This window comes from Cebus imitator, unplaced genomic scaffold (genome assembly GCF_001604975.1).
Source record: "Cebus imitator isolate Cc_AM_T3 unplaced genomic scaffold, Cebus_imitator-1.0 Scaffold373, whole genome shotgun sequence".
Classification (NCBI taxonomy): Eukaryota; Metazoa; Chordata; class Mammalia; order Primates; family Cebidae; genus Cebus; species Cebus imitator.
The window spans coordinates 68,451-80,715 of NW_016107688.1; the positions used below are offsets into that span (position 1 = coordinate 68,451).

A 12,265-nucleotide genomic window follows, 5' to 3' on the forward strand; every position below is an offset into this window, starting at 1 on the left:
TGATCCACCCGCCTCGGCCTCCCAAAGTGCTGGGATTACAGGCTTGAGCCACCGCGCCCGGCTTTAGTGATTCTTAATTCTGGTTTTTACATGGATACAATCCAGGTCATCAGATTCTACCAAACTGCACTATCTTTCTGGAGAAAAGGGTTTTTCTATTGGAACCGGAGAGCTCAGGTGCTAAATATCTGATATTAACCAACAACAAGATGGACAGACCTTATGAGACTTTACCCAAGTTTCTCTGTTGATAACTGGCTGAAAATGAAAATGTCATACATTCATTTTCTAAGAATCTCTATGAGACAGATGATTTTAAAGCAAGACTAAAATATAGTCCAAAATATAAAACTTCTACTTCCACAGGCCGCCAAAGGTTAACTGGTCTCTGGTAAATGTGTTCATAAACTCCCTCGGAGCATTATTTAATGCTTGGTTTCATCTCATCTGGTCAGGGTGGACAAAATGCTCTTGAAACAAACACAAAATAGTTGACGGTTCTTGCAGTGGAAGAATTATGGTCTTCCTATCTTTCCATCTTAGGATGACTAACGGAGGATTAAGCAATTGGCTCTGATGGTCTTTGGCTAAAGAAAGAAAATTTTGCTAGGGCCTCTTCATTCAAAAGCTCCACAATGCAATCAGCAGTGTATTGTATCCCTCAATTACTTAGTAATCTTAGAGACACTGAAAGTAGGAGAAAAAAGCTAAATTAAACTCAGAAGTGTTTCTAAATCACAAATATCCATCAAATGAAGCTGTTAATGTTTTACAGGTAGTACACAAATATCTTTAATACTAATTAAGCCTAAACCAAAAGGTTGCTCAATCTTAACTGAGAGACCCTGAGACAGTTAAGAAGTAGCTAAGAGTTTTTAAGTGCTTATCTATCAATAGTTTTGAGTATGTACAGATGGATTAAAAAATAATAATTAAAAACTGCTGTTACACAACCCGAAGCTTCAAATTAAAGGGGGGAAATGTTCTATAGTGACACCTAGTGGTAAAAAGCAATGTGTCACGACATCCAGACAAAATAAACAGGGAGATGGAAAGCCGCTAGGAGATAAGAGGGAGGTAGTGATACTCAAAAGAGAAAAGCTAAACAAACAAACGAACAGAAAACATGACACATACCAGTGTCTACAAAATAGGCCCAAAAGGACACCATGGTCCTTCTTTGATAAAATATTTTTAAATCAATAAATTTGAAAAAGGCTTCTCCTGGCCCCAACTGGCCATGCAAGTCCAGTTCTATATGCAAATTAAAGCTAAGAAGTCTAGTTTATTCACGTTTCTTTTATATTAGAAAGACTAAAACTGAAAAAAAAAAGTAAAATTGAACTCTGTAGAAAAACATTTTATCATTTTTCAGCCTAAGCTGAAGAAAATAAAAAGCAGACACCTGCTTTAAAAATCTGTGTGATATAAATTCCCCAAATTCCAGCTTCCAAATACCACTTTACAGGAAAATGACCAGCGAGATGAAGTCTGGCCAGAAAAATAAGTAAATAAATCACCTTTTCCCTAAAATGCATGTTTCAAATGACTGGGCCCATTTTCCCCCATACTTTTACTCCCAAACTTAAGAAATAATGTTTAATGTGACCAAGGCCATCATCTTCTGACTCTCAATGCAAGACATCTCGAAAAATGTACTATTTGAACCCATATACTACTCAAATTTTCAAATACTGATTCAAATACAATTTTTGTCAAGGGAAATGAAATTGGTGATAGGACAAAAGCATAGTTTTCTCCAATAATGAAGTGTAGTACTCATGGAGACAGCCAGAAGAAAACTTGATAATCTAGTTCAAATCCATTTACATATTAGAGAACATAAAATTCAAGTAGCATGGCAAAATGAATGAGTAACAGAAAACCTAAGTTCTTAGTCTTGGTCTTCAAGGAATTAGTCGAGTTTCCATGAACTAAACAACCTTCAATGAACTTGACAACTTTTCTGTGCATTAATTTCCTCATCTGTGTGACTTAAGCCAGAAACTAAACGGTTCTCACAGTAATGCCATTGCTAAAAAGTCTGATTTTCCCAGTAGAAGGGAAGGGTTTGCACAATGTCCATACCTTAATGACCAGGTGGTAAACACAGCATTAAAAAAAAGCCGGCTTTATCTTCCAAGTACAGCCTACTTTACACGACACCACAATTTAACTGTTTAGGATGATGGAAAGAATCCTGGTTTCATCTCCAGTGCCTTCTACCTGGCAGACAGTCAAAACTCAATATTTACTGGGGAGGGGGAAGAGGGAGGGGGGACAGCTTTGGAAAAATACTCATTACGTAACATGCAGGGCTCCAATATCAAATTTTGTTTGATTTTGTAACACAGGCATTCCTCCCTTTTACATATTCTTTTACATACTAAGTCTGTTTCATGACTATTATGCAATCAATGTGTAAAACGCTTAAAACGCTGTAGATCCTCAAATATGGACAGTTTGCTCTAAAATACCTGAGTATGAAAGTCAGGAGAAGTTATTACATTTGCTAAACCTATCTCTTGCCTATTAACATGCTTCAAATATTTACTGGGTAGGGATAGAAACGTGACACACATTTCCCAATTCTAGTTCTCACCAATAAGAAGCCATATAAAATGACTTCCTCAGATGCAATCAGTCCTCTACTCATAAAGATAAAATGGAACGAAGATACGCTTCACTGGTAAATAGCTACAAAAACCTTTTGAAAACAACTAACATTAAAGTCTTGTTCATCAGCTTTCTCTGCTTAGTGCCCTAAGAGGCACAACAGGTTCTTCTCATTTAGGAATGTTAAAAAGCTAGCCTCAGTCAGCTGAGGAAATTAATCTATCCCTCTGCAGGTTTAAGTAAGTGACGTTTAATAACAAATGAAAAAGGAACACAAGCTTTTACTTATGTCAAAGGTGACTTAATGTTTGCACTGAACTTCAAACTGTGTGTACCTCTTTACATTTAGAATACAAATACTAGTCCTTAGAATGCAACTTTGTGCAATGGATTTAATGCACTACTTTCCCCATTTAAATTTATTCATTCACTCACTATTCAAATATTCGTTGAGCACCTATTACGGGGCAGGAACGTGGAGCTGTGGATACGAAGAGAACGAGCCAAAGACCACACACATGAAAGCAATAAGACAAGTTCAGATGGTGACAAGTGCTATGAAGAAAATACTTCTTTGACCATAGCTCTCTGATTCATTTTCTTGGTATATTATGAACGCATGATCTGTAGATCTTAACAAACAAAGACTCTAGATCATTTCAAGTGAAGTTTCCAGCTCACATTCAAAACACATGTGTGCTGCAGTTTCAATATCCTAAATGAGTTAAGGGAAGTATAAATGAAGAACCGCTGAAATATGAGACGAAACAGATTTAAAAATCTCTCTCTGCTGTGTATGCACATGGACTAGGAGAAAGGTGAACATCCAATCGATTTTTCTTTTAAGTAAAAGTGGTAAAAATAGAGACGTTTGTTCAGTATTTCATGACATTCTGAGATATTTTAAAGGCAACTGTAATGCATATTAAGAAAGCTACATACAAACAAAAATATTAAAAATAATTTCCATGAGCATTCAAATCACTCCCAACTCCCTCCCCCACGCCCCCAGGGGCCCCACTTTCACCTCCTTTTGAGTTGCTCTGAAACGCCCCTGGTTAGGCAGGAACTCACTTTTCCTGACTTTGGCTCATTTTCAACTCCCCAAAACATGCAAGGCAAAGGATAAATCGTTCTCTTAGTCCCATGTTCCATTCCACGGAAAGCCAAGAGACAGTCTCTCAGCAACCTCTGTCTCGGCAGCGCCCTGCCGGTGAAGGAACCGCCGAGAAGGGGCTCCCCGAGACCACCATCCCGAGGGCGCGGACCCGGGTCCTCCCGGCCCCTCGCCCTCCCGCCAGGCCCGCCGAGTGCGGCCTCCGCCCCACGCGCCGAAAGGAGGAGGGACGCGGAGGATGGAGGAGGCGCGCGGTGGGACCTGGGGTGATGCAGCCGCAGCGCCCGCCGCGCCACCAGGGTCCCCACCCCGAGGCGCGGCCCCGGAACCCCGCCCCGCAGGGCCTCTGACCTCTCCTGGACCCGGGGCTGCTGCTGCCCCCGCTGCTGCCCGCGCTCGTGCTACCGCTGCCGGAGCCGCCGCCGCTGCTGCTGCTGTTGCCGCTGCCCTTGGCATTCTTACGCGGGGCCATAGCGCGCTCCGCCAAGGCTGGCGAGGGCTGGTGGGCTTCCTCAGTGCGCGGGTGGACACTCGCGACACGGGAGCCGCTGACCGCGGCGGGCGCTAGAGCGAGTGCGGGCCGCTACTCCTGCAGCAAAGCCTGTGCCTCGGCACCGCCTGCAGCGCCTGGGAGGACTTTCACCCGCGTGCCGGCTGCGCGCGCCCCGCCTCGCGTGTGCGAACCTGTGACTCCCTCCCGGGGCGAGAGCGCGCGGCTCGCCGCCTGACGGCCACGCCCCTTCCCGGCCTCGCCCCGCCCCCGGAAGGCTGAGTGACGGCGCCTGGGAGCCAATCGCAAGGGCCCCTATGAGGCGGCAGTACCTTGCCGCGCTCCCCGCCCCTGCACACTTGGGGCCGTTCGGCCGCGACGCAGCTGCCTATAAGAGCAAGCCTCTTTCGGCTTTCCAGTCTGTCCCCCGTCCTTTGGAACGTGGCAAACGTGGAAGCCGAGAGGGCTCTCGCGAGCGTTGGCGGACTCTGCTCGATGGGGATGGGCCTGGGCGCGGTGCGGGGTGGGCGGACACGTGGGCCGCCCCGGAGCTGAGTGCGCCGCCTCTGGGCTTTTCACTGGGGATTTTGTCGCCTTTCCCTGTACTTGGAAAGGAAGGCGTGCAATCTCGCTTCTTGCGAAAGCGATCCCTGTTTTTTACCCTGATTAATACTAATAGACGTTTCTGAAATGGTGATATTAGGACTAGTTCAATGCTTAAACCATGGTAAATTAATCCATTTGGTGCTAAAGCAGGAATTTACTTCGTTTGCGCCATCACTATTTTCAGAGACTCTTAGTTAAGGAATGAAAATGCAAATACGACACAACAAAAGTTCATTTTCTTATCCTGGATGGCACCCTCTATCTGAAATCTGCCCGCTTTGCTAACGCCTAGGCCTGTGCTGCCTCAGATTCCTAACAGGGTATTAAAAATGTCTTGGTATGTGGTTGAACCTGACAAGGACTTGAGGTCAGCGACGTCATTTTTTTTTTTTTTTTTTTTTTTTTTTTTTTTTTTTTCCTTTTGAGGCAGTCTTGCTCTGTCACCAGATTGGAGGGCAGTGGCACAATCTTGGCTCACTGCAACCTCCACCTCCCAGGTTCAAGCGATTCTCCTGCCTAAGCCTCCTGAGTACTTAGGACTACAGGCACACGCCACCACGCACAGCTAATTTTTGTATTTTTAGTAGAGACAGGGTTTCACCATGTTGGCCAGGATGGTCTCCATCTGTTGACCTCGTAATCCACCAGTCTCGGCCTCCCAAAGTGCTGGGATTACAGGAGTGCGATTCTGCGCTGGGCAGAGTTACCTCTTTATCAGCTTTGTGTTACTGTTGCTAACACCATGCCCGGTATGTAACAGACAAGCAAGAAATGCTTAGCGATTTGTACATTTCTGTCAATTGCTGAAACCTCAACTCTTGATCATGTTTCGTAGCAACCCCTGGGAATGTCTCTGGAGTACTCAGGAACGAGAGAGAACAGTTGAAATGTGGCATCTGTATTCGTTCCTCTTCTGCAGCCCCACAAACCCACCCACCCCCACTTTCGGTAGCACCCCGGCCTCCCCTGGCCCCATGCCTTTTCAGCTATGGATGGTTCTTTGCTGCCTGACCCTGCTTTGATGATCCACAGAAGCCACCAAAAGGGTCGTGTTGCAGAATAAAGAGAATGCCTTTCCTTACGTCTTGTCAAATAGGATTAGACTGTTATCAAGAGACGGTGGGAGGAGAAGGCTCACAGAGTTTTTACTGAAGTCGCTCTCTCAGCTTTTATTTTGTGGCATCTATTTCTGCCTCCACATATCCTTTCTCCCATTCAGGGTTCCCTTACAAGCATCTATATTATCTCAATGGAAGGGGTGGGGAACTGGATTAAGAAACAAATCTGAATGATGGTGCTTAATATAAAATAAAAATGAGAGCTTAGCTTCAAAACACAATGCTCTAGCACCCCAAGATACTTTTAAATTCTCACAAAGCCCTGTAGTCATAGCCATTATTTAAGAAATTAGGTACCAGGAGCTCAGAGTGATAAAACAAAGTAAGGTTACTGTATCAGTCCATTTTCACTCTGCAGATAAAGACAAACTGAGACTGGGAAGAAAAAGAGGTTTAATTGGACTTACAGTTCAACACGGCTAGGGAGACCTCAGAATCATAGCAGGAGGTAAAAGGCACTTCTTACATAGAAGCGGCAAGAGAAAATTAGGAAGTAAGAGCCGAAGCCCCGGATAAACTCATCAGATCTAGTGAGACTTAATTCATTATCATGAGAAGAGCATAGGAAAGACCGGCCACTATGATTCAATTACTTCCCACTGGGTCCCTCCCAAAACACATGAGAATTCTAGGAGATATAATTCGATGTTGAAATTTGGGTGTGGTGTCACAGCCAAACCATATCATTCTGCCCTAGTCCCTCTACATCTCATGTCCTCACATTTCAAAACCAATCATGCTTTCCCAACAGTCCCCCAAAGTCTTAACTCATTTCAGCATTAACCCAAAAGTCCACAATCCAAAGTCTCATCTGAGACAAGGGAAGTCTCTTCTGTCTATGAGCCTGTAAAATCAAAAACAAGCTAGTTACTTCCTAGATACAATGAAAGTACAGATATTGGGTAAAAATAGCCATTCCCAATGGGAGAAATTGGCCAAAGCAAAGGGGGTACAGGGCCCATGCAAGTTTGAAATCCAGTGGTGCAGTCAAATTTTAAAGCTCCAAAATAATCTCCTTTGACTCCAGGTCTCACATCCAGGTCACTCTGATGCAAAAGGTGGATTCTCATGGTCTTGGGAAGCTCCACCCCTGGGGCTTTGCAGGGTACAGCCTCCTTCCCAGATGCTTTCACAGGGCTGGCGTTGAGTGTCTGCAGCTTTTCCAGGTGCACAGTGCGGGTTGTCGGTAGATCTACTATCCTGGGGTATGGAGGACGGTGGCAGTCTTCTCATAGGCATTGCCCCAGTAGGGACTCTGTGTGGGGGCTCTGACCTCACATTTTCCTTCCACACTGCCCTAGCAGAGGTTCTCGATGAGGGCCCCACCCCTGTAACAAACTTCCGCCTGAGCATCCAGGTGTCTCCATACATCTTCTTAAATCTAGGCAGAGGTTTCCAAACCTCAGTTCTTCTGTTCACCTGCAGGCTCAACACCACATAGAAGCTGCCAAGGCCTGAGGCTTCCACCCTCTGAAACCACAGCCTGAGCTGTATGTTGGACCCTTTCAACCATGACTAGAGTGGCTGGGACAGTCACAGAGCTAGAAGTGATAGAGCAGGGATGTGAACTTGGTTGGACTGGCTCCAGGATCTATAGTCCAAATTATTCCTCCTGGATAAGACATAGTTTTGAGTGGAAAAACTCTCACCTGGCTTCCTTTTCCCTTAATGGATGTCTTCAGGAAGCCTCCTTGGTTCTACCTGCAAAGATAGATCTGAAACCCAAAAACAGGTGATTATCGAAGCCTGTCTCTTTAAGGAAATCAAGTTTATTTCATAGCTGACTCCAAAATACTATTAAGTGATGCTTTGCTCCTGCAATTCCAGAAACTAAATCTGGTACCACTGACAAGGTACATTGCTGTGTACCAGACCAAAATAGAGGCTTTTGTAAATATAAATCACAGAAAATATGAGGCTACCTAGCTCTTTCTTGTATCGCAAGGCAACAGCTATGCTCTCTGTATTATAAAATAAAACTTAAATCAGAAGCCATCAATTCTAGACACAGTTTCATTTCAGAGACTGAATTCCTCCAAGCTAAATATCAGAACTATATCTTTTATATCTGTCTATATTTCCCATATTACGGGCATAAAAAACACAAATCTTGCATAGGATTCATGAATTTCTTTACAAAGGCCCTTTTCTCAGCATGGGCTGGGGAAATGAGGGAGGCAAAGTATCTTTTAGTATCTTTTAACTTAAACAAGAAGTCAAATGTCCCTTGTTAGCTTTTCTTCTTTTCTGTAATTTTCAAGCAAACTATGAAGAACTGTGGGTGAAATAATTTTAAAAGGACCATAAAGACAAAACTTATCTAGGACAATTTATTAAAATACTAATTTAGTAGAGCTTTTGAACTAGGCCAAATGTGTCTTTCAGTTATTTCCATAAACCTTCCATTGGCTTCACTGGGATTTGCAAGTGAGAACTGGAGGACAGCATTTGCCCTAGTTTTTTTTTTTTTCTTTTTTTCTTTTTTCTCATCCTGATGACCCTTTACAACCTCCAGTCAAATTCCTTCCAAATTATTCTGAATTTACTTATACCTACTAAAGAATCGTTTTTAAAATTCCACTTTAGCCTGCTTCCTAGAAAATGCCTCTCATTTTTATGCAGTCTTCCTAATGTGAAGTTTCATTATTGCAAACTGAAACTGAATGTTTCCTCATCTTCATTTGCCATGGTAAATTTGGCCATAGTGGAAAACAATAAATTTCAACTGGCCATGATTCAATTATATGTTTTAATGTTATACTGGTGAAATTTGTTGCAATAAAAGGATATTTGTAATTATAGGAGCACTTTCAAGGCATTCCCCACTCAGTGTTTTCAAAGCAATTATCCTCATATGGATCATTTCTCAGCATGTAAATGAATTCATTTTTACCAAATAGCTTGACTTCATATTACCTAGAAAAAAATAAGCCCGACTAGTATCTACATCATAAATAAATAGAATAGATTTATATGAGCAGAAGTGATTTTAAATCCAGCCAAAAATGGATTTGAGTTAGTATTGTTGTGTTATGATATGGTGAAATGATCTATCATTTCCTTTTTCATTTCGGTTCTTTAAGTTTCCTATCAAGATTGGTACCTCTTAGAGCCAAAGTTCCTTTCTAACAAATAACATTTAAATAATGGCTATTGCCGAGTCTTGAGTTTTTTAGCACAGGGAAATGATGGAATTAACTGACTCTTCTTAAGTCTCAAATTTAATTCCCAGAAAGAAACTTAAACATGGAGAAAAGGCCAAACATTAGAGAATAACAACCAATTACAGTCATGGCGATTCCATAGTATATAAAGAACATATTAATGTGATTTTGGAGTGGTTAGAAAGTAATAGAGGAGAAAGGGAAAAAAATATGGAGATATCTCAAGAATTCAATTGTTTGCAAGAAAATTTTACTTAAACTGTATTTGCTTCAAGGATCGTGTGTGTGTGTGTGTGTGTGTGTGTGTGTGTGTCTAAGTAATTATTTCTTTGTCTTTCATGAAAACAACCAGTCTCTTCCATTGGAAATAGGTCCCTCATCTAAAGAAAATTATTCTGAAACTAGTTTCTAGAATCCTCCAATGTCATCAAATCTAAACATGTAAATCAGAAAGATTTGCCTTAAAATGAATAGTGTTATTACAATATGTAAAACTGGATCAATTAGTCAACCTAAAGTCTTATCACACATACACTACATAAAATTAGTATTAACTCAGCCCTTTATGCACTGTCATTATTTTGATTTGAATCTATTCTGTAATTTCATAACCACATGACAAATATTACCAGGCCCATGCCAAAAACAAAAAAATTCCTAGGAGACTTTGCCAAAGAGCTTGCAAGCATAAAAAATAGAGAGGATCTCCCTGTATCATTGCAAAGATTTTATTAACCTAAAGACCACTGCTAATATATTTGAAATTCTGCAGTATGTCTTTACTTTAAGAAGTGCAATATCCATTACTTCAAAAAACTATTTCACAACATATTGCAGCAAGTAGACAAGTGGTTCCAGAATATTTTTCCGTTCTTGGTGAAACTGCTGTAATACCAAAGCCATTTTTCTTTTGGCAAATCTCTCTGAGTTAGAGACATACACCGATATCCTGGATGTTTACTAAAGCAACTTCTCCTAGCACCAGAAAGCATACTGATCGAGTAAAATTTAGTGAAAAATGTTTCTAAGTAGCTGTCTCATGGATTATACAAATTTCTGTTTTTTCAACTTTTTAAGCTACACATACTTCACTTAGTTTTTCTGACAATACAAAAGAATTTAGTAATGCAGCTACCAAAAGGTATGCATATAAAAGCAATTGTCTAAAAACCTAAGTATAGAAGGTTTGGCTGATTAGATGTTTCCCAAGAGACTGATGTTTTTTTAATTCTCTTTTCCAAATTTGAGAAAATTGAAATAAAATATAAACAGCTCAATACAGTACTTGGGCTTACGTGAGAAAAACTAAGTTACAAATAGTATTAAGGAAACTATGTTCAGGCTACAGACCATGAGGACTGTTCACATTCTCATCTCCATGTCCCTGGTAAGCAGGATAGTGTCTAGAGTGGACTAATTATGTAAACATTTTCACCTTGGACTTTTTCTGCTTGCTGTTCCTCAGCCCGGGGTGTGCTCTCTCTGAGAGCCACCAGACTTTTCACTCATCACCCTCTTAGTTTAGCCCTTCAGCCCTGTAGTGCCTCTAAGCTGCAGTGGTTTTGATGAGCACTGCAGTGGTTTTGGTTGGTAAGAAACAGTGGGCAGCTGCAGGTGAGGAGTTATGTTTGACAGTAGCACAGAAGAGGAAATATGAAGTCAATGTCTTGTTGACGGAAGGGGAACAAATAGTACTTTTTTACAAGTAGTACTCGACCTAAAAGGATCATTTTCTTAAAAATGGGCAGAGAAAGCCCATTTATCATTTATGCCGTCATACAAATGTGGACAGTCATGAATAGCTGAAGTAAGAAATAAAAAAGCAAGCATAGGAAGAAAATGAACATTGTATAGATCTGTGCAGTAATCAGTTAGGGAATATGGTAACTTGAAGTAGATAGCAAACTACACTTAGTGAATACCTACTTAAAATATGAAACCTGACCAATTTTAAACAGATAAGCTACCTAATCTCTGCAATTATGATAGCCTCACAAAACTGATGTGACTTCAAATCAGAACAGTATGAAACAGAAGATATCTGCAAATGACATAAAACTAGGAGGGAGAGAGAAAAAAAGATTTGTTCTATTTCCAACTGCTAAGTTTCACTGGGTCTTTTTCTTTTTCTTTTTTTTTTTTTTTTTTTTTTGTCCTATTTTCATGTTAGGAGAAGTTGGATCTAATGCCAGAATTATGCTCAATGATATTTGTAGTTGGTTGGACATGTGTGCATGAGCAATAAGAACTTAGTAAATTTCACATAAGGTGTTGTACACCGTCAGTTTATATTTCATCTAATCGTTAAAAAAAAAAAAGGGAAGTTAAGTCTCAGCTTAAAGGATCACTTCAAGTATTAAAGAGCTCCAACTGGACTCATTCAACTTAAAAGTCAGGTCCTCAATCAAGGTTCTGCTACTCAGAAAGAGCAAATCATAAGAACAGCAAATCTCACTGAATGATGCTTATTCAAGTCTAATTCCTGCTTGTCCATGCAGGCTGACTCATAACACAGGCAGTCGCAGGGGAGGAGCAGCCATCACTAAGCATTACTATGAGCTCCTCACACCTCATCATCCTTTGCCACCAAGCATCAAGGAGAGGTGTGTGGGATGCCTCTGCTCCTTGTCCCTTCTGCTATTTTCTAATGGCTTTTCTCCTTCAAACTGCCTTTAATGGAAACTTCATTTCACACATGTTGGGCACAAAGGAAAGGAGAGACTTCAGAGTGGCCTGTGGGTCTCTAGCCCTTTTTCTCTGACCTGTCATCAGTGAAGGCCTGGGAGATACTGTGGACTCAGAATTAAAACATTTTCTTTGGTTGAGGCTAAAAGGTAGATTAAGAGTCCTGTAGCTCTTGAGAAGAATCTCTACCAATCAGCAGAAAATCCTCCTTCCTCCTGTCCCCACTCTTAGGACTCCCAGGGAAAATGCAAGTTGCTGGGTTAAAAAGATGGCATGTTCAGCATGACTGGCAAAAATTTGTCCTGCTCTGGCTCTGGTCCTGCAGAATAACAATTCTGTAATAAATAAGGCACCAAGCCAAAAATGCTGGCCAAAGGAATTTACAATTGGAAGTAGGGGGTGGGGTGACATTACCAATAGGCAACATTCCAAGGCCTGCAAAGGAAGTAGTACTGACAAAATTTCATCT

The 12,265-nt window shown here is 41.4% G+C and overlaps 2 protein-coding genes across 9 annotated transcripts in view; one reads left to right on the plus strand and one right to left on the minus strand.

Annotated features, from left to right (window-relative positions):
• Window positions 1-4,698, minus strand: part of LOC108288419 (aspartyl/asparaginyl beta-hydroxylase-like) — a 72,701-nt gene extending 68,003 nt beyond the window's left edge. For 7 of the 8 annotated variants that reach the window (XM_017507346.2, XM_017507344.2, XM_017507340.2 and 4 more), the window contains exon 1: window positions 4,085-4,698. In XM_017507346.2, the coding sequence (XP_017362835.1) occupies window positions 4,085-4,205 (121 nt within the window). In that variant the 5' untranslated portion in view covers window positions 4,206-4,698. Of the gene's footprint in view, window positions 1-3,643; window positions 3,952-4,084 lie in introns of those variants that run through there. The other variant, XM_017507342.2, reaches the window with a different exon arrangement.
• LOC108288420 lies at window positions 4,515-5,141 on the plus strand. Its single transcript, XM_017507348.2, has one exon. It carries the CDS (start codon window positions 4,541-4,543, stop codon window positions 4,910-4,912), a length of 372 nt encoding a protein of 123 aa, XP_017362837.1. The 5' UTR covers window positions 4,515-4,540; the 3' UTR covers window positions 4,913-5,141.
• Window positions 5,142-12,265: the final 7,124 nt, after the last annotated feature.

Bases quoted from the DNA above. Each gene is read 5' to 3' on its own strand.
- LOC108288420 (XM_017507348.2), top strand. From the start codon at position 4,541: ATGAGGCGGCAGTACCTTGCCGCGCTCCCCGCCCCTGCACACTTGGGG.